This window comes from Mixophyes fleayi, chromosome 5 (assembly GCF_038048845.1).
Source record: "Mixophyes fleayi isolate aMixFle1 chromosome 5, aMixFle1.hap1, whole genome shotgun sequence".
NCBI lineage: Eukaryota > Metazoa > Chordata > Amphibia > Anura > Limnodynastidae > Mixophyes > Mixophyes fleayi.
Genome location: NC_134406.1, coordinates 60,441,632 through 60,468,444, shown reverse-complemented (window position 1 = coordinate 60,468,444; position 26,813 = coordinate 60,441,632). Strand labels below are relative to the sequence as shown.

Sequence of the window (26,813 nt, the reverse complement as noted above, 5' to 3'; positions counted from 1 at the left end):
ATGTAAAGTGCTTTGAGTCTTAAAGCACTATATAAATAAAGATTATTATTATTATTATTATTATTATTTTATTATTATTATTATATTATGGCTCTGTACCGATTTACCTTTGTATCATTGGCACCCTTTATGGATGTGCCCCCATATCATGTATCTCCTGTATTAATGCACCCCCCAAATCATGGCTGTAGCCCCCACTCGTATATGCTCCCCCATATCATGCCCCCTGTTCGGTACCAATGCCTTTGACAGTAGTGTGGAAATTTTCTGTAGAGGAAGCGGGTCGTCTGATCTCACTATTAGTCCCGCAAGATAAGAATTATCACATCTCACAAGACTAAGAGCTCCACAGCTCAGGCAATGCAATGAGAGACAGCGGAACAGCAAATCAGAATACAGCTGTCACATTACGATTTGCTGCTGGACTGCCTGTCTTTGAAGCATTCTGCTGGCATGGGCAAACAAAAGATTCTAGAGAAAGGTTTACAAATACTGGATTCCGGGACAAAGCCGCAATAGGCCAGAAACAGACACTATTTTGAAGTAAAAATATTTTACTGTAAATTACATGTATGGTAGAGTCCAAAAGTGGTGCTTATTCACATAGCGCAAGATGTAATATAAAAAAACCTTAAACTAACAGTATATTTTATTTGTAAAAACAATTTGCATTACGGTGCTCTACACATTCAAACACATACTACCCTCAAGGCTGCTGGTTGCTCTTCTTCCAGCACTGCGCTTGGTCTGCAGCTCCGCTCCCGCCATAATCTCTCCACCAGCACACCTGATCTGTCACCTCCAATGGAAACACTTTTTTCCATCGATGGTCTCTACTCCAGCCCCCCTCCCCCAACCAAACATCATTACTGTCCTTATTTTTCATTTTTCTCTCCAGCTCTATCCATTGTACCTTGTGCTCTTACATTCATCATTTAGATCTCTCTCTCTCTCTCTCTCTCTCTCTCTGTACTTTCCCTTCTCCAGTTCTTTAGTCTCTCCCAGCTCTCCCTCTTTTCCCCCCTTTTGTTCTCTTTCTCCCTTTTTTTCTTTGATCCCTAAGAAAGCGACAAGAGCAGCACAGGCCAATCACAGCAGCTCCAGGACAGGAAGCCAATCATTATTTCCTGCACATATGCATCGGCCAATAAGATCAAGTTCACAATGTAGACTGATCTCATTGGCTGCTACAAATCTGCAAGCTAAAAATGATTGGTCCCATTGCCGTTTCAGAGTCTTACTGTGGCTGCCGTGATCTATCTACACATCTGTAGTTAGTGTGTGAATGCTTGGCCGCGGCCACTCCTGATGAGTTCAGGCTGCGCTGCCCAGCAAACCTGCTGGGTGGAAAATAAATGATACAATTCGGGAAACAAAAAAAAGAAAAACATCTGGTGGCCTCATCAGACCATCGGTCTACTGGGAAACAGGGCTGTCTTTCCGACTGGGCATGATGGGCAGGTGCCCGGGAGCCCAATGGACAAGGGGGCCCGAGGCAGGACTCCTGGAAAAAAAAAAAGAAAACTTACCTTTTGCGGTCACCTGACCGTTCAGGTCAGGTGGTCAGGTCAGGTGGTGATCCGGCTCCCTTCCTGGTACCCTCTTCCGCGCTGCGCTTGCAGTGAATGTCGGGCATTTACTATGAGCACATCACAGAGGAGCGCTGCTTGGAGCATCGCAGGACAGCGACGAAGAAGAGTCGGAGAACAAGGGAATTGAAAGGTAAGTGAAAGTGATATATATATATATATATATATATATATATATATATATATATATATGGGCCCCGGTGCACTGCTTTGCCCGGGGGCCCATAATGTTGTTAAGGTGGCCCTGCTGGGAAGTATCCCGATAAATTCTATGGTCAATCCGCCCCTGGCCGGATTAAGGGAATGGAGGCCCCCAGGCTAAGGGTACTGTGAGGCCCCCCTACCCGTGAACTCCCACCCCCCTTCTCGAGCGCTTACCTCCTTCTGTTCTTCTGTCACTTCCTGTAGTATAATCTCCTTACTGAGCAGATCTCGTGAGAGTGAGACTATGAGTCATAGTCTCACTCTCACGAGATCTCCTCAGTAAGGAGATTGGTGCGCGCTGTGGAAGCACTGCAGTGACAGCAGGCAGCTAACAGCGTAACATTTGCTGTTAGCTGCCTGCCAATCTCCAGCTGACAGTCGTGGGTGGGGACGCCCCCGACCCAATGAATGCCAGCAGGCCCCTGGGCTCCACCCGAGTTAGACTTTGGGGTAATCCAGCCCTGCTTACACTGCCTGCTATGTGTAGGTAAAAGGATGAGATAATCATGTGGCTCCAGGCCCATGTAACATTAACCCAATGTTTGCCTTCACTGGTTACTCCATCATATAACACTTTCAAAATAAATAATGTGGCACCAATGAATTCTATAAATTTAATAAATATTGGGAATAATGAACCTCCTAATGTAAAATATCAGGTTTTAAAATTACTTGAGGTCGCGGAACTCTGAGGGGACTAGTGATATTATTTTTGTCTGAAATAATTCTCACATCTAGATGTGTTTTACCTCCATAGATAGTCATACATTCCATCATGAAATATCTTCAAAATGGGGCATGTGACACAAGTCACACCATGCTTTCCATGTCTGAGTGGCATAAGTACTCTCAAATAATCCTCAGTAATTATTTTCAGGTGTTCTACAAAGTGCCCTTTCGAGCTTAAAGTGTCTGCTAATTAAGGACAATAGTTTGCATATTATGACGTATCAAGTTGTATAAGGACTACTATATATACATTTCGGAATGTTACAGGATACTTTAGTAGCCCATTAATGCCCAGAGCTAGTGGCTTCTATTTTTTCCTGGGTATGTGTTTATATAATATGTTTATCTCTGTGTTTGCTGAACCATCTACTGAACCGCATGACACTTACAAAACTTCACTTCAGTTGATTTATTTTCATCTCTTTTGAATCTGTCTCCATCAGACTTTAATGAAACCACTTCTCACACTATTAGTTGCTGATTAGAAATGAAACCCCCACCACTGTTGCCTTGAGCTATTAATTGAGCCGCCTGCTCTTTGCTTAATAATTAATTTACAGTTTGTTTAGACTGCTGAAGATGAGCTGTTGGTGTGAAGAGCCGGATTAATTGCAGACATCATTTGTAATACCCATCTGAGATAATAAAAACATTTCATAAAACAATCAATTATTAATTGAATGTACATCTTTGTATCTGGTATATTTTCTGTTGTAAACTCTGACCAAGATTAGGGATGTAAATGATCAAACCAATTATGTTCTCAATTGCAAAGAGTTCCATAAATAAAATTGTAGCTGAACTTGCCAATTATAAAGACCATTAGAATTATAGACTTAAAAAACATTTGTAAATTTATAGTGTAATGAGAGTGAACATCAGCATGTCTCAAACCACAAGTTTTGGTCCTCAAGAAAGTACTTGAAATACAAATATTCCATATATTACATTACTTACTCATGGGTGGTCTAAGTTCCATCTGTGGCGTGTTGCCCAGGAAACACTGCTTAAGCTCTGTCAAAACAGTGATCACGGCACTTTTAACCATGAACTAATGCAGCCTAACTACTCTCCTATTTACCTATTTATATAGGGTTTGTTAAAAATGTTTTGCAACTCTACGGTGATCCAATGATCACCGTTTTGATGTGTGTCATCATATAACGCAGTACCAATGTCACTTGTGATAACATGGCCCAATGCATCAGTCTCTTCAAACCTGGCCGTTGTTTTTAACAAATTAATAAAGTAAAAGTCCCTATCAATCATTTGATTGCTGAACCAATTAATATATATATATATATATAATTTATTTATTTTATATTATAGTACATGAAAGGGTTTATTATTGAGCTGAATAATATACAGGCTATAACTGCTTGCTCTCTATCACTCCTCTCGCAGATTTCAATGCTCGCTGTCACTCTTCTGGAGTAGGTTGCCATATTTGGAGATAAGTGCTTTTCCAAATAAGCAGGCACAGTTTGAGTGCCAGCTTTGCAGCCTTGCTTTACAGAAATGCTCTATATCATCATCATCATCATCATCAACATTTATTTATATAGCGCCAGCAGATTCCGTAGCGCTTTACAATTGGGATTTGTGAATTCATATACAGGGAAGGCCCTGTGATGTCACAGTAATTCAAATACCAGCATTCTAAGCTTTTTGTCCTATATTTTTATTATTCTTTAATGTATAAGGCGCCACAAAGGTTCCGCAGCGCCGTACAGATCACATCAAGTGACTTCAGTCAAGTGGAGGGGAGCGCAGTCCATGGGGCCCCCACTTAGAAGTGTGAAAGCCAAACTTGCCAATTTGAATACAGCTGTAAAGTAGTCAACTGAATAAAGGACTTAATGACTTCTTAACTACGTACTTAAGTTTCAACAAACAAACGCTGCATATACTGAAGACGGCATATTGTAATTGAGCGGGACAGTGAGGAAACCAAGCAGCAAGGACAAGCGGCAAAATAAATAAACAATTTAAAAAGTTTCAACAGAAATATAGCTTAATTGAAAGTAATGATGCTACAGGAAATAATGATTTATTCCTGGTCCGAGGAGTTAAATAGAATTTTGCTGGGGGGTTTTTGCCACAAAAGGTGGTGTCATTTTTATTCTGGAGGTTGCTAAATCAGCAGATAGAAAAGGTTTCTAATTAATAGGCAAAATAAAACTAAATGCAGTTGTGTTGAAAACAAAAAGTGATTATTTTGCACATTGATTAATTATTTCTTAGAAAAAAAACAATGCATGTGGGAGTCTTTACAAGTAAAATTATATTAAAAACACAACCTATCCACAAGATCCACAACTTCAATCTGTATAAATGACTGTGGACCTCATTTAGAGTCGGACGCAAAGTCTGTTTTAGGCGCTAGTGTCCAAGATGCAGGCGGATTTGGTCCTTTCTGCACATGCATGATAGTGTTTTTTTGTTGGATGCGCCTAAAACTGACTTTGTATCCGACTCTAAATGAGGTCCTGTGACTGCACAGGATGGAATTACACACTACTGGCATATTTTGGAATAATCATCATCATCATCATTTATTTATTTATATAGCGCCAACATATTCCGTAGTGCTTTACAATTGGGGACAAACATAGTAAACTAATAAACAACCTGGGTAAAACAGACATAGAGGTGAGAAGGCCCTGCTCACAAACTTACAATCTATGGAAATAATTAGGGTTTATTCATATAATACAAATTATATTACAGCCCATGCAATGGAGGCACTATTTGTAAAGAAAGAGTCTGAAATGGAAGGATTCCCCGTCTAGATAGACGATGCCGGTATTTATGTAATGTGCCTTCTGTTACTGTCCCAGTGACTGAATTCCTCTACTGGAAATTGATTACATTTGTACTGATTGGAGCAATTGAGACCCAGTTGCAGGACTTGTGGTCTTTGAGCTACAGGGCAGGGATGTTGAACAGCCAAGTGGGAGCTAAAGCATTGGGAACACCGCTGGTGAACATTGTTAAACAGTGAGGGGTTTTTCTTAATTTTTTGCAATTTCTGAAATAAAATGATCTTTAAATAAGTCTAGTAGTTGATTAGTCTATGTTATTTTTTTATCACTGGTAACATTTTTCATTATTTAAAATGAATTCTATTTTCTAGTCATTATTTTTATACTGGTCTTCTGAAAAATGCTATTCTACAAATATGCTACCATGAAGCATAACTAACCATCTGGGGCCTGATCCATTAAGGATCTTAAATGAAGAGGATCCTTATTTCAGTCTCCTGGACAAAACCATGTTACAATGCAAGGGGTGCAAATGAGTGTTCAGTTTTGCACATAAGTTAAATACTGACTGTTTTTTCATGTAACACACACATATCAACTTTAAATTTTAGTGTACAAATAAGCTATCAAGTATTTGTGTGTTACATGAAAAAACAGTCAGTATTTAACTTACGTGCAAAACAGAACACTCATTTGCACCCCTTGCATTGTAACATGGTTTTGTCCAGGAGACTGAAATAAGGATCCTCTTCATTTAAGATCCTTAATGAATCAGGCCCCTGGTTATGTTTGGGTGAGCTAAAACAAACAGGAGTTGGTTTTTTTTTGGTTTTTTTTTATCATATAAACTATTCACTGGTATATCTAATCTGTCTGTTTCACTTAATGGTTTATTCTCCGAATAGTTTATTTTATTTATATATCTCCAGCATTCTCTTAAAGTGCTTTGCAATAGATATATGGTTACCCTAAGCATATTTACCTTAACTTTTACAATTATATTTCTATAAAATTTGATTTTTTTATTTAGACAATCCTATTTTAATTCTTTTACAACTAGTCAGTCAGCGCATAACCCTTATCTACCAATTGTTGTATTGAGTGAGGGATACACTAGGTATATGCAGCTCTTGCAATCATTGGAGTAGAGCGCAAATACTCCCCCCCCCCTTTTTTTTACAATTATATTTCTAGCTATATCTTCAGGAAGCTTGTTCTAAGCAGCTACTAACATATTCAGTGAAAAAAAATCAACAACTAATATGTATGATAACTAGTACACTTGAAAACTGTGGTGTTGCTGGCAGTAACCAATCAAATTCTAGCTGGTATTTTTGATGCACAGTTTGAAATGTAAAGCAAACTTCTGATTGGTTGCCACGGGCAACACCACTGTTTTCCTGTGTTCTATATATTCATTCTTATCCTAAGTCTCACAAAAAAGGGAAAACATGTATGTTACAGGGGTTTATATATATATATATATATATATATATATATATATATATATTAATGCAATTTTAAAATCATTCAATATAATGTAGCCATGTTAGATTGAAGAATTAATTTTAACAGCTTGTACAAACACAGGGCGTAATGATGAAATCACCATTTGTCCTGCAGAGGGTGGTGTTGTACTATATTAAACAGCACTGAATGATGAAGTATGGGGGGAAGGGACTACCCTTTAGCATATTTCTTGCAAAAGTCTAGCCTGAGTCTGGTAAACAGCCTAGAATTGTGGGCAGTGTCCTCCTCTAGGCTCTGCACCAAGTATGAAATCATATGACTCAGTCCGGACTACAGCTGTCAGATGGTAATAGTTTTTGGAGCAGCAGCAAGAGTCTGCAGAAATAGGCATTTAATTGTTAAAACTTCTACATTGTAATGTTATTATATTGCTTTAATTTAGGTAATGTAGTTGAGTCATTCATTATTGCTGTTTCGTGTGTAAATGCATTGTGGAGATGTTGACATCGTCTAAAAGCAAAATTAATTTTTTTTGTGCATATAGCACCAATTAATGTTAAGTGAGTTAGATGATATTTTCCCGTTTTTCTGTCGCTGTGTTCTCCATTAGTGTATTAATAAAGATTGCCATGCATTGATTTTTCCATGTCCTAAGCCTCACTGTATTACTTTGTTAGGTATTCATTAGCAGTCTGGCTTAGAAATGCAAGCCACATATAATTGTGCCTAGTGTGATGAAAATCTAGGTTTGTGAGAATAATGCAGTGCAAGCAAGTTCGGAGCAATAGATCCAAATTCTTGTCACCTGCCAAGGAGCAATGGTTTGCTTAGTTCAAGGGAAAATAGACCTTATTTCTGCAAAGAGCATGTTTTTACTATTTTATTCTATAAATGTAAACCACATGGACTATACTGAAATTGCACAGGAAGTCTTAATTTATCTGCCTCTTTGCTGTTAATAATACGAGTGGGAAAAGTCCTCTTGTTTGACCAAGTTAAGAAATTAAACAATGCCCCCATTGGCCCAATTATTGAATTTACGTAGCACAAGCACAGAATCGTGCACATGCACAAGGACCAATTTATTCAAAGCCAATTAACCTACCAGTAGGTTTTTTGATGGTGGAAGGAAATTGGATAACCTGGAAGTTGACATTTAAACTAGACTAACTGTAAATATTTATTTCCATACTGCAGGTTGGGAGCCCTGAAGCATCATGGGATTGTAGGCACTGGTAGACGTGAGTTTCTTCCGACCCACTGGGGTATGGACCATGGAAGCCACATGGTTTTGCTAGTTGTGACAAGAAGGTTTAAAGTAAAAAAAAATTGCATAAGGAAAGAGGTGTATGTTTGATCTTGGATAACAGACTTGAAGGAGAAAGATCAGTCAAGATGCACCCTAAAACTGCTAGTTTGCAGTTCACTTAATTTAAAGTTGTACTACCACCTAAATGGTATACATTTTTGTTCACCACTTTAAAATGGCTGCGATTGCAGGTTCTCATTGGTCCTCCTACTCACAACCCCCCTGCCCCCAAAACGTCACTCAGCTGTGGATTGCAAGAACTGAGTGTAACCACAGAGCCTGGGGGGAAATGGCTGCACAGAGCAGTGCCTCAGGCTTTCCACAACAAGTTACATAGCTATCTGTAGGGGTGTTGCCCAAACTGACAGCACTTGTAAGATTTGTAGTGCAGCTTTAAACCTGAAGAGTCTGTAATATACATGTGTGGCAAAATATTTGGTATACATGCATGCATATGACAGATGGCCTTTTCAATGGAGGGCACCCAATGAGGGAGATTAAACGAAGGTAAACATTGCCTTTAACCAACTGTCCTTAAAATGCTTGGGCATTCATGAAAAATTACATACAAGTTTGGAAATGTTATGTAATTTTTTCCACCATTATGTTTATTATGCATAGTTAGTTACAGAAATAAGTCTACAAGGGCAGCTATTTTTTTTTAAAAGGGTCTGTATTATGCAAAAAATATAATCCGCTGTTGTAATATTTGAGCTAGATTTCCAACCACATAGTATATTGAGTGTATATCTGCTTTGCCTCTCAAGCCATATGGTTATTCTAACCAGTGTCAGTGTCATGTCAGTTGGTTATTTAATCAAATTGCAATAAGCACATCCAAATGTATGGGAAGGTGGTATGTGCCAAACATGACCAAGTTATGTCTCTTGATGATAGTTACAAGACAAACACATCTGATCTGCTGTATTTCACAATATGTGCAGATAATTAGCTTCTTGACATAAAGAATAATCAGTTTTAGCTGCAACTGATTTATTATACTGAGAGTTTGAAATCTACATATTACTACAAACCAATTTTATGTATGTGATAAAATGATAGCTGTGGGTATTAGACTTCTATTTTCTGTATTTCTCAATGTACTGTCATTGTTTATGTATTAATGTATTTATTATTATTTTTTGCTATTATTTATGTATTATTGTTATTTATTTTGTATTACTACATTTTATTATGTATTCATTTTATTTGTTATTTAAGACTCTAGTCAATTTTCTTTATTTATATTAGTATGATACAAATATATAATTTGTCGGATTTACATTAAAACACATTACTGTTGTTCAGGGGACAATAGATTGATTATATTCTCCTCTAAACAGGTGCAAACTCTCCATTCTGGATACACGTGACAAGTTATAAGGATGACTTCCTCCACTCTTCAATCTCTCTGACTCATAATCCTCTATTATACACCCGATTACCTCCAAGATGCCACAAATAACTTAAAATAATTATTACTATCCTCCTATTACCATCCCATCCCATAGAATAAGTCTGTTGACTCTTGGGCACTAATGATAATTATTAATTTGGTTTTGTAGCTCAGTTTCTATATGAGATGACTATAATTAGTTCCTTTGCAGGCATAGTGAGTATGAAAGCACAAATTCACAATTCACAATAATTATTAATTCTGTGTTCTGTTTTTTTTTTTTTTTTTTGAAAGATGCATTATAAGTAAGTGAGTGTAAGTAAATCATGTTCTTTACTTCAGTTCCTGGCATTGCTGGCATATTAACTTTAAACAATCTAACTAGTGAAGATGTTACTGTTTGTGTAGTCTGTAACAGTACACCCTGGTGACTGACTGTACTCCGGTTTGCATTATCTCATCTGCTTGTAGAAATTGCTCAGCTAAAAGCTTCGGACGGAGGCCAAAGTCTTGCAATGCTTTAGCATTAGGTCTGGTGTGAAGAAATGTGGTGTGCTAAGCTTCATATTGGTAATACCATAAATCTAACCCTCCTAGGAACACAATCAAATACACAGATTGAATAATCCAAAGTTACTTCAATGACTTATTGAACATTTGTTTTTTTGCGTTTTACTGTAATGAAAAATATACAATATGTGTTATATTAGCCAGGGCTGGCATAACACAGGAAAAAGTAATGTTGAAAAGAATTATAATATGTTTGTAAAGGAAAATGTATAGTCTACTTATAAATAGAATGTATTTTTCTTAATTGCTCGTAAATTTAATGTGCACATTAGAGGCCATTTATTAAAACTGATGCAGAGCAAAATGTGCAGAGCAAAATGAGCCATTGTCCCGCCGCATTACTTGATTGTGCGCAAATGCGCCTAGATTCCCGGCAAAGTGCACAGGCTTATCAATATTTACAATTTCGCGCAGTGCTTCCTAAGATATTGATTCCTGCCCGCACACATAGGCACACTGCAAGTTTACAGATGTGTCTCCTCTGAAAGCAGAGAAATTGCACAACTTGATGTGTGCATTCAAACCATTTAGGTGCGCCAGTGGAAAAAGAAGGGGTTTTTAGGAATGATTTCAATGTGCTTTGTAAATGAGAACCATTATGCGGAAATAACAGGCAACATTCATATTTACAGTAATATGCATCGTAATGATTTTTACTTAGTATTAGTGTAATACAAAAATGAAGAATCACCTTGGTGACTTTAGCAATATTTTATTCCATTTGCAAAGACCTTGTGAGTGCATCCCTTAAAGCAGTCCCTTGTCTACGTCTGAGATAGTGATATACGCTTGGTTCAAACTAGGGATGTGCACCGGCGACTTTTGAGGTCTCGTGTTTTGTGTTTTGGATCCGGATTTTCGTTATTTTTGAGGTTCAGATTTGTCTCGCAAAACACTTGACGAAAGGTCTCGGTTCGGATTTAAGGTATTGGATTCGGATTTTTTTTGAAAAAAACATAAAAAGTTTAAAAATCAAGTTTTTGGGCTTATTTTCACTCCTAGGCTATTATTAACCTCAATAACATTCAATAACAAGCATTTCCACTAATTTACAGTGTATTCTGAACACCTCACAATATAGTTATTAGTCCAAAACGTTGCAAAAAGGTATCTTTCTGGACTGCGTAGAGGAGTGGGTCACCACAATATCTTAAAAACCCTGAACTTTTATGATTCGCACCAATAATTGTACCTGGACTGCGTAGAGGAGTGGGTCACCACAATATATTAAAAACCCTGAACTTTTATGAATCGCACCAATAAATGTACCTGGACTGCGTAGAGGAGTGGGTCACCACAATATATATAATAAGAAAACCATCAACTAGTTTGATTCGCACCAATAAATGTACCTGGACTGCGTAGAGGAGTGGGTCACCACAATATATTAAAAACCCTGAACTTTTATGAATCGCACCAATAAATGTACCTGGACTGCGTAGAGGAGTGGGTCACCACAATATATATAATAAGAAAACCACCAACTTGTTTGATTCGCACCAATAAATGTACCTGGACTGCGTAGAGGAGTGGGTCACCACAATATATTAAAAACCCTGAACTTTTATGAATCGCACCAATAAATGTACCTGGACTGCGTAGAGGAGTGGGTCACCACAATATATATAATAAGAAAACCATCAACTTGTTTGATTCGCACCAATAAATGTACCTGGACTGCGTAGAGGAGTGGGTCACCACAATATATTAAAAACCCTGAACTTTTATGAATCGCACCAATAAATGTACCTGGACTGCGTAGAGGAGTGGGTCACCACAATATATTAAAAACCCTGAACTTTTATGATTCGCACCAATAATTGTACCTGGACTGCGTAGAGGAGTGGGTCACCACAATATCTTAAAAACCCTGAACTTTTATGATTCGCACCAATAATTGTACCTGGACTGCGTAGAGGAGTGGGTCACCACAATATATATAATAAGAAAACCATCAACTTGTTTGATTCGCACCAATAAATGTACCTGGACTGCGTAGAGGAGTGGGTCACCACAATATATTAAAAACCCTGAACTTTTATGAATCGCACCAATAAATGTACCTGGACTGCGTAGAGGAGTGGGTCACCACAATATATTAAAAACCCTGAACTTTTATGAATCGCACCAATAAATGTACCTGGACTGCGTAGAGGAGTGGGTCACCACAAGATATATTAAAAACCCTGAACTTTTATGAATCGCACCAATAAATGTACCTGGACTGCCTAGAGGAGTGGGCACTGGGCACCACAATAAAATATATAAAAAACCTTCAACAGGTCTGCATTACACTACACATACGGCTGCTCCTCCATCCTCTCCATCATATACATGTTGGAGTTTTAGCGTGTGACAACCTCTTGTTTTTGATAATGTCAGTGCATTTTGAATATTTTTCAATTTGCCCCACACCACTGAATGTACTTTATCTATGATACGCATCTATCTATCTTGACTGCGTAGTGTGGTGGCCCCGGTACACAATTTGGTACCGAGGCCACAATATAATTAAAAAACCCTCCACGTGTCAGAATTCCACCAAACAAGTATCTGGACTGCGTAGTGGGGTGGCCCCGGTACCCAATTTGATACCGGGGCCACAATAAAATAAATACACCCTCCACGTGTCAGAATTCCACCAAACAAGTATCTGGACTGCGTAGTGGGGTGGCCCCGGTACCCAATTTGATACCGGGGCCACAATAAAATAAATACACCCTCCACGTGTCAGAATTCCACCAAACAAGTATCTGGACTGCGTAGTGGGGTGGCCCCGGTACCCAATTTGATACCGGGGCCACAATAAAATAAATACACCCTCCACGTGTCAGAATTCCACCAAACAAGTATCTGGACTGCGTAGTGGGGTGGCCCCGGTACCCAACTTGATACCGGGGCCACAATACCTCCTCCAAACATGCTACAGACAATTCGTCATTGAGATCCCATCAAGTATGTTAAAGACAGACAGGGTCCAAGTGTTATTAGTTGACTTTGTAAAGAAAAAAACTGTCCCTGTTGCACATAGTCGTGCAATGAAGACTTACTTTTTCATTTAAAGGCACGATCTTTCAAGTGTAGTGTTTGTAAGTCTAAGTCATATTATACTTTTGGTAAAATTGTTTTTTTTTGTTCCTCTTTATGGTAATTAATTAGTAATAGAATTAAAGTAGGAAATAGAATTAAATAGAATTAAAGTAGGAAATAGAGTGGTATAGAGTTGTAGTGTGGTATAGATAGAGTGGTCCACACAATATAATAATAAAACCCTCAACTGGTCTGAATTCCACCAAACAAGTATCTTGACTGCGTAGTGTGGTGGCCCCGGTACACAATTTGGTACCGAGGCCACAATATAATTAAAAAACCCTCCACGTGTCGGAATTCCACCAAACAAGTATCTGGACTGCATAGTGGGGTGGCCCCAGTACCCAATTTGATACCGGGGCCACAATACCTCCTCAAAACATGCTCCAGACAATTCGTCATTGACAGACCCCAGACAGACAGGGTCGTAGTGTTATTGTTTGACTTTGTAAACCCAAAAAAATGTCCCTGTTGCACTTGCACATAGTCGTGCAATGAAGACTGACTTTTTCATTTAAAGGCACGATCTTTAAAGTGTCAGAAAGAGAGAGAAGACACAGGAGAGGAGAGTTGTAGCTGGGGACCTGGGGTGGAAGCTCCCAGGCTCCCCCAGCATTGCCTGGAAGTCTGAGCGTGGTGACTGAGCCAGGGCAAGGAATGTGTGCCCTGGATGAGGGGGAGAACTCCATGCCACTATAGTGAACCCAAGAGAGAGGGGGACACTGCACATGGAAGAGGCCCTGGAGTGAGGGCTGCTACAAGAGGCATGGTAGCTGTAGTGTCAGATCCTGAGGCTGAGAGTACACAGAGTGACGTGTCAGAGCACAGGAGACATTATCCCCGCAGAGGAGGGATGAGCTGCAGTTGAGAGGTCTGTTGTTGAAATAGGACATGCACACTTTAACAAACCAATCATTTCAGCGACAGGGCCTACCAAACAACTTTGACTGAAATGATTGGTTTGTTTGGGCCCCCACACCAAAAAAGCTATTCATCTCTCCCTGTACAGACTAAACAGGCTCTACTGAGGCAAGATGTCGTCCTCATCCTCAACCTCTGATTCCTCTCCCCCTACAGTGTGTACTTCCTCCTCATCACACATTATCAATTCGTCCCCGCTGGACTCCACAACCACAGGTCCCTCTGTAGTATCTGGAGGGCAGTGCTGTACTTCATTGAGGAATTGATTATTCATTTTTATAAACATCATTTTTTCAACGTTGTGAGGAAGCAACCTCCTTCGCCGCTCACTGACCAGGTTCCCCGCTGCACTAAAAACTCTTTCCGAGTACACACTGGAGGGGGGACAACTCAGGTAAAATAGAGCCAGTTTGTACAGGGGCTTCCAAACTGCCTTTTTTTCCTGCCAGTAACAATATGGACTGTCTGACATGTCTACTTGGATGGTGTCAGCAAAGTAATCATCCACAATTTTTTCTATTGTCACAGCATCCAATGCAGCGAGAGTAGACATGTCTGCAATGGTTGGCAGGTCCTTCAGTCCGGACCAGATGTTATCAGCATCCCCGCCAGTGCCTCTTTTGGGAAAACTGAGCTTTTTCCTCGCAGCCATAGATGTGGAAGAAAATGAGGGTGGAGCTGTTGGTATGTCACGGTCCTCTTCAGAGGACAATCTCCTGACCAGCAGGTCTTTGCACCGCTGTAGATTTGTGTCCGCCGGAAACAGAGACACAACATACGCTTTAAACCGAGGATCGAGCACGGTGGCCAGAATGTATTCCTCTGACTTTAAAAGAGTGACCACCCTCGGATCCTGGCAAAGCGTACGAAGGGCTACATCCACAAGAGCTACATGCTTGCTGTAATCGCAATGGCTTACCAGCTCCTCCCTCACTTTCTCCAGCTGCTTCTGCAACAGCCTGATCAGGGGAATGACCTGACTCAAGCTGGCAGTGTCGGAACTGACTTCTCGTGTGGCAAGTTCAAATGGCTGCAGAACCTTGCACAACACGGAAATCAGTCTCCACTGCGCTTGACTCAGGCGCATCCCCACTCCTTTGCCTATGTCGTAGGTGGCTGTGTAGGCCTGAATGGCCTTTTGCTGCTCCTCCATCCTCTGCAGCATATAGAGGGTGGAGTTCCAGCGCGTCACAACCTCTTGTTTGAGGTGATGGCAGGGCAGGTTCAAGCTTTTTTGATGTGCCTCTAGTCTGCGGTAGGCACTGGCTGAATGCCGAAAGTGTCCAGCAATTTTGCGGGCCACCGCAAGCATCTCCTGCACACCCCTGTCACTCTTGAGGTAATGCTGCACCACCAAATTAATGGTGTGGGCAAAACATGGGACGTGCTGGAAATTGCCCATATTTAATGCCCGCACAATGTTACTGGCATTGTCTGACACCACAAATCCCCATGAGAGTCTAAGTGGGGTAAGCCACTGGGAGATAATTTCCCTCATTTTCTCTAATATGTTGTCAGCGTTGTGCCTCTTATTAAAGCCTGTAATGCACAATGTTGCCTGCCTTTGCATGAGCAGCCATTTTGTAGATGCTGCTACTGATGCAGCTGTTGCTGTTGCTGCGGAAGGGGATGCATCTACCCAGTGGGCTGTCACAGTCATATAGTCCTTCGTTTGCCCAGAACCACTTGTCCACATGTCCGTGGTTAAGTGGACAGTGGGTACAACCGCATTTTTAAGAGCACTGAGGACACTTGATCGTACTTCTCTGTACATTTTTGGTATCGCCTGCCTAGTGAAGTGGAATCTCGAGGGGATTTGGTACCGGGGACACAATACCTCCATCAACCCTCTAAATCCCACTCCACTGATGGCGGACACCGGGCGCACGTCTAACACCAACATTGCAGTTACAGCCGCAGTTATACGCTTTGCAATAGGGTGACTACTATCGTATTTGGTGGTCATGGCAAACGACTGTTGGACGGTCAATTGTTTGGTGAAAGACTTAGCGGTCTTACGACTTCCCCTCTGGGAAGATGACCGACTAACAGCAGCAACAGCAGCAGTGGCAGTAGTAGGCGTACCGCTGCAGGATTCCTCGGATGAATCCCGTATTGAGGAGGACTCAGTCTGGCTGGTGACTTGGGCTGCAGGACTGAATCTGATGGAGATTGTGGAGGAAGTTGACGAGGAGGGTGTTGCTGGTGTGTATCCAACTGGACCACGGGATTTAGGTGTCCCTGTACCGATGAGGGTCCTAGCCCCAGTTCCTGAACTAACCACTGAACTATGAAGGTTATTCAGGTGACGTATAAGGGAGGATGTTCCTAGGTGGGCAAGATCCTTACCCCTGCTTATTTGAGCTTTACATAAGCTACATATTGCCATACATTGGTTGTCTGGATTTGGATAAAAATAACTCCAGACCGAAGAGGTGCATTTTTTGGTCTTCTGACCAGGCATGACGATGGGCTTTTTCATCCCATGGACATCAGCTGTTTCCCCCCCTGGTGCCTCATTTACAATAACCACATCACCATCCTCATCATCAAGTTCCTCCACAGCGCCAGCTACATCATCAATAGCCTCCTCCCGAGCCACCTCTTCCCGTACAGTGATGGGAAGGTCAGGCTTGACAACCACCAACACCCTTGGACTCGCCTTGGGGATTTGTGATAATTTCTCTTTAGAAGGCAGAGTTGTTTGCTGTTTTGTTGCTGACAGCATAACTCTCTTCAATTTTTTGTAGGGGGGGGGAGGAGGAGGAGGGCTAAGATCCGTGGGTGAAGCTGAACCACTAGTCATGAACACGGGCCAGGGCCTAAGCCGTTCCTTGCCACTCCGTGTCGTAAATGGCATATTGGCAACTTTACGTTTCTCCTCAGATGATTTTAAGTTTCTCTTTTTGCTACTTTTTCTTAACTTGGGCTTTTTGGATTTTACATGCCCGGTACTACGAGATTGGGCATCGGGCTTGGAAGACGACGTTGATGGCATTTCATCGTCTATGTCATGACTAGTGGCAGCAGCTTCAGCATTAGGAGGAAGTGGGTCTTGATCTTTCCCTACTTTATCCTCCAAATTTTTGGTCTCCATTATATGTAGCACAAGATACTGCAGAATGTGTGAACTTGGTAATATTGCAGTACCAATGGACTTATACTGCTGGATTGGTTTTGCAAATTTGGTTATAATTATTATATATTTTTTTTTTTTTAAATTTTTTATTATTTTTTACTTTTTTTTTATTTTTTAAAAACTTGGGAATAATGGGGAAATAACTATGCCCTTAGAAGCACAGAGCACAGGACACAGCACCACTGGACTGAACAGGACACGGCACAGGACCCAGCAGCACTACGGAACTCAGCAGGACAGAGCACAGGACACAGCACCACTGGACTGATACTGCAGAATGTGTAAACTTTGTAATATTGCAGTACCACTGGACTTTTACTGCTGAATGTGTGAACTTGGTAATATTGCAGTACCAATGGGCTTATACTGCAGGATTGGTTGTGCAAATTTTGTGGTAATTAAAAAATATTAAAGTAGTTTTTGGTATTTTTTAAAAAAACTTTTTTTTATTTTTTTAAACACAGGGGAATATTGGGGAAATAACTATGCCCTTAGAAGCACAGAGCACAGGACACAGCACCACTGGACTGAACAGGACACAGCACAGGACCCAGCAGCACCACTGACCTCAGAAGGACAGAGCACAGCACACAGCACCACTGGACTGATACTGCAGAACACAGCACAGCACAGCACTAAACAGTACAGTACAGCACAGCACAGTACAGCACAGCACAGCACTAAACAGCACAGAACTAAACAGCACAGAACTAAACAGCACAGAACTAAACAGCACAGAGGACCACCTAACACACCCTCCCTCTACCCTGATCAATGCCCGAGTGAAGATGGCGGCGACTAGCGGGGAATTTATAGGATCCGAGTATCGCGAGATCCGACAACGGGATTATGAGTCAGAGCCTCAGTTTCACTTTTGAATTTGGCGCCAATACCCGGATCTGTCTCGGATCCGACTCGGATCCGCAACGTTCGGGTGGGCTCGGATTTCAGAAATCCGAGCGCGCTCATCCCTAGTTCAAACACAGTGCAAGATATGCAAACATTATACTAGGACGATTTGGCCACTAGAGGCACTGCTCCATTGGGAGCCTAATTTTTTATGTTTAATTTGAGTTTAGAAATAATATGGCGGCTCCTATTGATTTTATTCATTACAAATATGCAGTTTACAAATATGTTTTGCTTAACTTTTAAAGAACCAATGTAAAAATAAGCCTTCCTAATAAAGAAAGTATATTTTACATTATATAATACTATCCCGTGTTTGTGTGGGTTTCCTCCGGGTGCTCTGGTTTCCTCCCACAAACCAAAAACATACTAGTAGGTTAATTGGCTGCTATTAAATTGACCCTAGTCTGTGTCTGTGTGTGTGTGTGTGTGTGTGTGTGTGTGTGTGTGTGTGTGTATGTTAGAGAATTTAGACTGTTAGCTCCAATGGGGCAGGGACTGATGTGAATGAGTTTTCTGTACAGCGCTGCGGAATTAATGGCACTATATAAATAAATAAATAAATAAATAGATGACGATGATGATGATTCCTGTAGAAACTAAGATTGGTCACATAGTTGTGCCAAACATTTTTAGCAGCACCTTCTCTAATTCTGAGTACTGGAGTGTCTGAGAATAATAGTGGTTGGGGGTCTAGACTCCAAATCATTTCTAAAATAAAAAAGGTTGCTCACTTCAGCTACTGAACACTCTGCACTTTGCTCCAAAACTGCACAAGGCAACCATGACACCAATAGGCCCAGTCACTAGCCGCCCATACCTTGATGATGCGCTCTGTGTCTTCTTTTGGCCAAGAAAACTTTTCTTTTCTTCGGCTGTATACATGTATGTGTGCTGGTATTCTTTGTATGACTGTTTATTAGGTCTCATTTTTAAATTAGTTTAAAAAATAGCATTATGTACACTTGTATATGCCTGTTATTATATAACTAATAGTTTTAATGACTGTCAGTAATGCCTTGGTTCCTGATGAAGATGTCTCTTACACTATGAAAGACAGGATAGGTTCGAGGAATTGAAAAATAATCTCCTCAGCCTGCACACACTTTGCAGTCCACATAGGTTTATTTTAAGCATAGTTATGTCTGGATGTCAGAAACAATCTTTGCTTGCTGTCCTCTAATAACCTCATGCTGGATGGGCTGATTCAATGTCTGCCTTAATCCATGCTACTAGAAATGATAATATTTACTCTACTGGTTATTGATAACATCTGCAAAGATTCTTCATGTCTGAAATGGAGCCACTGATGACATTTGGTACAATGTTGGATTTTGAGACCCCATTCAAACTCCTATAGCTGTGTGCACTATCCCCACAATTTCATATCAGGGAAGTAAGATGATGTACTAAGTGTATACAGTGCAGTTAGTGGGTCCATGTGGGCTGATCATGCTGGTTCCTGGCTGTCAATATATTACCCTCTAGTTGTGGAATAGGATGTCATCAGCAGTATGAATTTACCATAGCAGCACTTGGCCAGTGACATTCAACCTTTTTTAGTTGGGACCCCAAATGTCAGTATGTCAATGTTCTGAGACCCCAAGTGTCAGTATGTCATTGTTCTAAAACCCCAAGTGTCAGTATGTCATTGTTCTGAGACCCCAAGTGTCAGTATGTCATTGTTCTGAGACCCCAAGTGTCAGTATGTCATTGTTCTGAGACCCCAAGTGTCAGTATGTCATTGTTCTGAGACCCCAAGTGTCAGTATGTCATTGTTCTAAGTCATTAAAATATTCTGCATATCTGACAATCAGGGGACCCCAAAATAGATTCTGAGATTCAACTTGAGGTCCTAATTCAACGATTGCACACCTCTCACTAGGAAGATGGCATAGAGAAGAAATTATTTCTGGTCAACGTATGACATCTTTAAGGTTGTGTGTAGCTCCCTGGCCACAAGTTGCTTACAATTTGTATTGGACTTGTGTCTTAAAGGAGCCGTTGGTTTGACAGAAGTTTGAAGCGAGGGGCAGGGGGGAAAGCATCTGATTGATTTTGCACCTCTCACAAGCACCCTGTATGGCACTGAATGATGCCCCACTTCCCTTTTCAAACTTGTCCTACCCAATTGTTGTCAAAGCTGTCGTCTGCATTTATCACAAGAGAAGTGTGCAACACTTTATTGTGGGCAAATGTCTGTTACTGCTTAGTTGTGAAGTCAGATGCTAATAATACTTTGTTATTTGTTCCTCCTTTATAACTTGCATATTCACCAGCAAACTCGGATCGGGTGTGGGTCACAAAAGTGGAGTCCTCCAGCCTATGATGAGGCTGGTTTGGGCGTGGGTGCAATTCATGCATCCGGATCTCTGGAACACTGGCCTCCTATTCTTTGTAACTGACATATTATATTTGTTTTTATTACTTAATGAATACTTAACTAATACACAAGCTTATTTTTTTAATGGTATTATAGTTGACTTATTTTTATAGCTCAACTGGTCGTTGGAAATGGGCATTATATTGTTACTCAACTATAGCATCCAAATGTTATTAAACCTTTTCACTTGATTTTATTATATTGCATGTATTTTCCATTGTTTACCCTGGCTAATTTTCCCAAACATATTATTTCTAATTTAGCCATTGTCGCATTACAGAGATACTCGGTCCTGTAGAACAAAACCTTAGTTTGCTTTACAAACCCAACATTTGGCCTGGCTAATAAACCTCACCATGGTCCTAATGTAACCTACTTTTGCAAATACATTCTGAAGCTAAAATTCATAGGTACTTTCAGACAGTTACCAAATGTGTTGGAGTGTCCCAGATGATGCACAGTCTGTATGACAGTGATCTAAGTGTTATGGATAATATAAATTGACAATACAGAGGGGACTTGGTATATTCTACGCCATGATCTTTGAGCTTATTCCTCTGAGAATCTCTACCATCTCATACCACTGCTGCTTCGCTATTTTCAACTTTATGTAGTGCATTATGCACAAGATACTATATAGACACTAACACTTTTATACCATTTGCACCATTCTACACCATTCCATGCTTTCTGATTATTTATTAATTAATGATAGAAGTAAAAATATTATTTGCAACCCAAATATTTTATGTTTCATATTAGGGAAATGATTAATAAAAACATGAAGCACTCATTTAGGGTGACTTTTAGTCATATCACATAGCCAAGACACTGGTACTTTTGTTATGGATATAATGACTTGCTATGTGTGTATGGAGACAGGTCAGGGAATAGTAAAATAAACACTACTACCCTCAGTTTTCTCAATGTCCGTGAAGTTTACGTTGGTAAGTTGAGTTTGACCAGGAAAAGAAGATACCTGTTCTTAAAGCAGATGTCCACTACCCATTTGAGTCCTGTATTCAGAATAGAGTTCCTTGTGATAATTTGTATATACAGGGCCACATTTGTGCTGGAACAAACAGAAAAGAAGTTCTGACATTTCTTTTTTTTTTTTTTCTGAAATAAGTTTTTATTGAGAATTAAGAACATAAAAAGGTTATACAAACATTTTCAACAGTATTTGTTCTGATTGGTAAATGATAAAGAAAGTACAATCTCATGACATTATGCCAAAGAAGAATAAATGTATAAAAAAAATAATAAATTATAATCTCATAAGGAAAGCTATTGATAACCTAGTACATAAAACAAAAGGAAAAACACAGGGGCGAGGAAGGGGTAAAAGCATAAGGTAAGGGTGGGATGATTTCTTTTGACATTTCTTTTGGCGCTATGGTTTTTCATTTAAAATATGTTTACTGAGTCCCCCCCACTGCTGTGTCCCATAAGAGCAAGAGCCCCCCCAACCCCCTGCTGTGCCCAGTAAGAGCACAGAGTCCGCCCCACGCTGTGGACAATAAGAGCACAAAGTCCCCCCCTGCTGTGCCCAGTAAGAGCACAGGGTCCACCCCCGTGCTGTGACCAGTAGGAGCACAGAGCTCCTGCCGCTGTGCCTAGTAAGAGCACTGAGCCCCCCCTCCACTGTGCCCAGTACGAGCACATAGTCTCTCCCCTGCTGTGCCCAGCAAGAGCACAGAGCCCCCCCTGCTGTGCCCAGTAAGAGCACAAAGCCCCCCCTCCACTGTGCCCAGTACGAGCACATAGTCTCTCCCCTGCTGTGCCCAGCAAGAGCACAGAGCCCCCCCTGCTGTGCCCAGTAAGAACACAGACCCCCCCCCCCCCTTGCTGTGCCCAGTAAAAGCACAGAGCCTCCCCCACTTGCTGTGCCCAGTAAGAGCACAGAGCCCCCCCCTTGCTGTGTCCAGTAAGAGCACAGAGCCCCCCCCCCCCTTGCTGTGTCCAGTAAGAGCACAGAGCCCCCCCTCCTTGCTGTGCCCAGTAAAAGCACAGAGCCCCCCCCCCTTGCTATGCCCAGTAAGAGCAGAGTCTGCCCTGCTGTACCCATTGCTGTCTGTTACTAAACTCCTCCAGCTGTCTGAAGCTCTTTCAAGTGATCAGTCCATGACTGCTGTTATAGTAGCCAATAGGAAGCAGCCTGTGATTGGTTAACAGAGTAGAATACTTCCTATTGTATAATATGACTGCAACAGTGGTCCGATCCCTTTAGGGAGAGTCAGGCAGCCAGAGGATGTAAGAAACTGTCTTTGCTGTCTTGCACACTGGAGAAAACCTGCCCATACCCTGGATTTGCTACTCAAAAGAGGACAATTCTGGCATTTACCAGACAGAGGGTAAATGTTCCATGGCTTTCTTTTGTTTGCAATTATATTGTGTGCTACTAACTAATCTATTTATTACTCATTATGCTTTAATAATATTATTTTGTACCAGTAACTTATTCCCTATTTCTTAAATTTTTACAGAAAATACACTTTATTTGTAGACAACTGTAAAGAAATAAAAAGAAAATGTATTACTAATGAATAAACCAATGTTTGTAAGGCCGGCTCACAGTCATGGGTGCCCTGGTTAAAAATGCTTGGAGCAGAATTCCTGCTCCCCGTGCATAATAATGTACAATATAAAGATGTTTGAGGAATGTTTGGAAGGTCTTTGGGATAATTAGTCACTACTGTCTTGTATTACTTGTGTCAGACATTCCACTTTGGCTTCCAGCCCATCAGTGTATCTCCTGGTAGCAGCATTAGCCCCTCTGAGGCTAATGGCAAGACCAGATTTTTTTAAAGACCGCAATACTTTGAAGGACAATAGACTGCTCATTGTTTCATCATTGTGCCATTTTCTTTTATGTATGCCTTGGCATAAACATTCTCTGACCATTCTCTTAATCTTATTTTATGGTATATTGCATATGAAGCAGTATGTATAAATAGATGGGAACATTATTTTCTGGTTAAGATGAATGTGTCCCAAGGCAGCAGTCACTTTTGTGATATTCAAAATATCCTGAATTTTATATATTTTTATACTGCATGAGCTCTACTGATTGTACTTTGGAGGATTTACATGATAATTATTTTTTCTTAGATTTATGACTGATGCAGCTCGACGTGAACAAGAAACCTTGAAGAAAAAAATCCAGCCCAAGCTCTCACTGACACTGTCAAGTTCTGTGTCCCGTGGAAATGTTTCCACACCACCTCGGCATGGCAGCGGCAGCCTCACGCCACCAGTCACCCCACCTATCACTCCATCCTCCTCATTCCGCAGCAGCACCCCTACAGGTAAGGGACGAATGGTACGGTACGGTTCACAGCATGTTTCTACTTATATTTTCTTTTAGTCTAGCAATTCATTCAGTACTTCTTGTATTGCTTTAAGGTTTCTCTATTGGGCTACTGTCATCAACACTTCTATCACCTCACAATGACTGGACTCTGCAGTGCTCAACCACTACTGGTGCCATGTATCATAGTGGGTCCAAAACATTGAAGAAGTGTTGTAATGGCCAAAGTTGTGTAACACTCTCATACTGTGCACAGCTTCATGTAGTTTATTCTTATGTTGCTCAGAAGTAAAGGACAGTTGTTGAAATGCTATTAAGCCCAAAAATCTCGAATGATGCAACTGACATTGGTTCCACAACTCCGTTCTGACCAAATTAACTTATAAACACTGGTCCACAAGAAATGACCGCTTCCCCATAGCAAGCAATCATCCAGTAGTCATTTTTTCATGCCGTTTACAAAATTAAAATATCTGTCCCAATTGGTTGGTCTGGGTTCCTGCACATTTTTCCTGTGCAGCATTTTTCATTAATGCCCTTGTATGTTTTTTGTTTCAAAGATTACAGTTTGGCTATGCTCAAGTATTAACTGTTGAAAACATTAAACAATATATAATATTAATGTTATATATTAAATTATAATTAAAAGTTGAAATATTAAATGGCTAATTTACATCGCATAGACAATATATGTATTCTGGAACACATTTTGCTGGATTAAACAAATTTCTCGCCCATATTTTCTTTAATAAGTGTTGCCTTATCCATAGTTGCCTACTCTCCCGGAATGTCCGGGAGACTCCCGAATTTTTCTCAGTTCTCCCGGACTCCCGAGAGAGCAGGCAAAAATCCCGGATCCAGCGTCTCCCCGTTGTTGTAGATGGTGGGGGCGGGGCTAACCGCGGCATCGTGGTCCCGCCCCCTGCTGCGATTGGCCAGAATGTCTCATGATTGACAGGGGGCGGAGCCAAACGGCGCATCCCCGCGTGGCCACGCCCCCTCAACGGACCCCCTCCCGGACGGCTGTCTTTAAAAGTTGGTAAGTATGGCCTTATCACCTACATACAGTGGAGACAGTTATTGAACCAGACCAATACTCAAGAGGGCAGTACAATGAGATTGCCGGTAATCAATTCATTGGTGCTGTCCCTGCCTTCTATTCCATACATAATCTGCCTTCTCATGAGTATTGGTCCACAAAGGGCCTCTGTGGCGTAGTCCCATGTAACAGGGAACGTGTTTCCAGTTCAATACTGGAGCATAACATACCTTTAGAGTGATATGGTTTTGCTGGTTAGAAGCAGTCATTCTCTATTGGTCACAGTCTTTCTGAGCAAGTCATCCTATTTGAATCATTCCAAAAGGCTGCTGCTGTTTGCCCAGACACTCTAGTGCTTCCATAGGGTATATTCTCTCTTTAATCAAAAAATTGCAAATACCGCACACTTTCTTCACAAAGAGAAATATAATCAATAAGCTGTATACAATGTGTAAATGTTCCCTGCAGATGGGGTGTCAGCCCAGGTCACCTGTACCTCCACACGTGAAATAAAGCACTATTCTAGTAAAGAAGCAGTACAGAAACTAACTGCAATTGACAGGTGCGTATTCAATAGTGAATTGCAGAAAGTTAGAGAAATAGCTGTCCGTGTTATGTTCAGGATAGGAGGGCCATGGCTACATTAAATTTAATTTTTATTTATTTATTTTTTTATTACATTTAAAAAAAAAAACACCTTGCTGGCCCCTGCTATCCTCTATATGGGTCTATAGCTGGTAGTGTGAGTGGAATAATTGAACAAGCATGCACCAGACATGCTAAGCCCTTTGGATTGAAAAGACTTATCCCACATCACTGCCCAGAGACATTGCAGTGCAGTCTCGCCTTTTCATATCTATGGATGTCATAAATTCATCTTTTTAGCCTTAAAAGCATCACTCCAAATCATACTCATGTTGGGTCCTGGCAGCTTTTTTCTGCTCCAAGAGCAATATATAATGACTTCTATATTCCAATGTAAACATTCCCTTTCCTGCAGAATGATTAGAATTTGGAAATTGTTATTCATGCATAGAAATCTTAGGAGGACCCCAAGCACTATTGGCTAAAGTGCATGGATTTTATGGGCAAGACCCTCACTGGATACTTTTAGCAGTTTATGCAGCATAATTAGGAAAAAGTTATATGCGCTCATACTGTTGCCAGTGCACTACTGTGTGCAGAAAATAAATGAATATAGTTTAAGTCAGGCTGGGGAGAGTGCAGTGGAACTAGGAGGATGCATCTGTTCATTGATTGGTGTATTCTTTGACAAACGTCCAGCAGCTAGCTGGGATCAGATTTGTAAAAGAGTAGAGAAGTAAAATATTATAGCAAGGAAGGAACAGGGAATTTCAAATGATTTGTCAGTGACATAAGGCAGAGCTTCTACAAAGGGAGGAATTCTAGCATTTTTTGTTAAAAAAAAAAAGCTATGGCTTTGCCATTGTTGCTCTGGAGAGTGGAATGAAAATGTGGCTATTATAATTCTTTATATAGCGCCAATATGTTACACAGAGAATGTTTAATCATTCACATCAGTCCCTGCTCCAGCATGTAGTTCTACTGCACACTAACACACACTAACATTAACCTACCAGTATATTTTTGAACGGGAAACCGGAGGCTCGGCAGCACCGGTGTCTAACCAAAGAGGGTGTCACAAGGAATAGATATGACTGATCGGTTTACATTCAATCATGTGACACCTTCTTTGGCAAGGTACTGCAGATACTCCTGGCCAATCATGATGGATAATGCAATTTGACTGGCATATACGCTCTATTTTACACAATCATAGAGAAGTCTTTGTTTGACTCCCGTAAGTCTCAAAGCATATTACAGGTATTGGATAGCTATCATTGGAGCTGACCGGACTGCCAGTGCCTGCAGATTACTTTTCCTGGCAAGGGAGAAGTGACTATTACAGGGACAGGTTGGGGGATGAAGCTGCTGGACCACGTTGGTGCCAGGCATGGACTCTCGTCGT

General features: G+C 40.8%; 1 protein-coding gene across 1 annotated transcript in view; it reads left to right on the top strand.

Moving 5' to 3' along the window:
• JAZF1 (JAZF zinc finger 1) overlaps nt 1-26,813 on the top strand; it is a 213,177-nt gene that overhangs the window by 149,805 nt on the left and 36,559 nt on the right. The window contains exon 3 of the mRNA XM_075212279.1: nt 23,586-23,782. Coding sequence (XP_075068380.1) covers nt 23,586-23,782 — 197 coding nt within the window. The remainder of the gene's footprint in view (nt 1-23,585; nt 23,783-26,813) is intronic.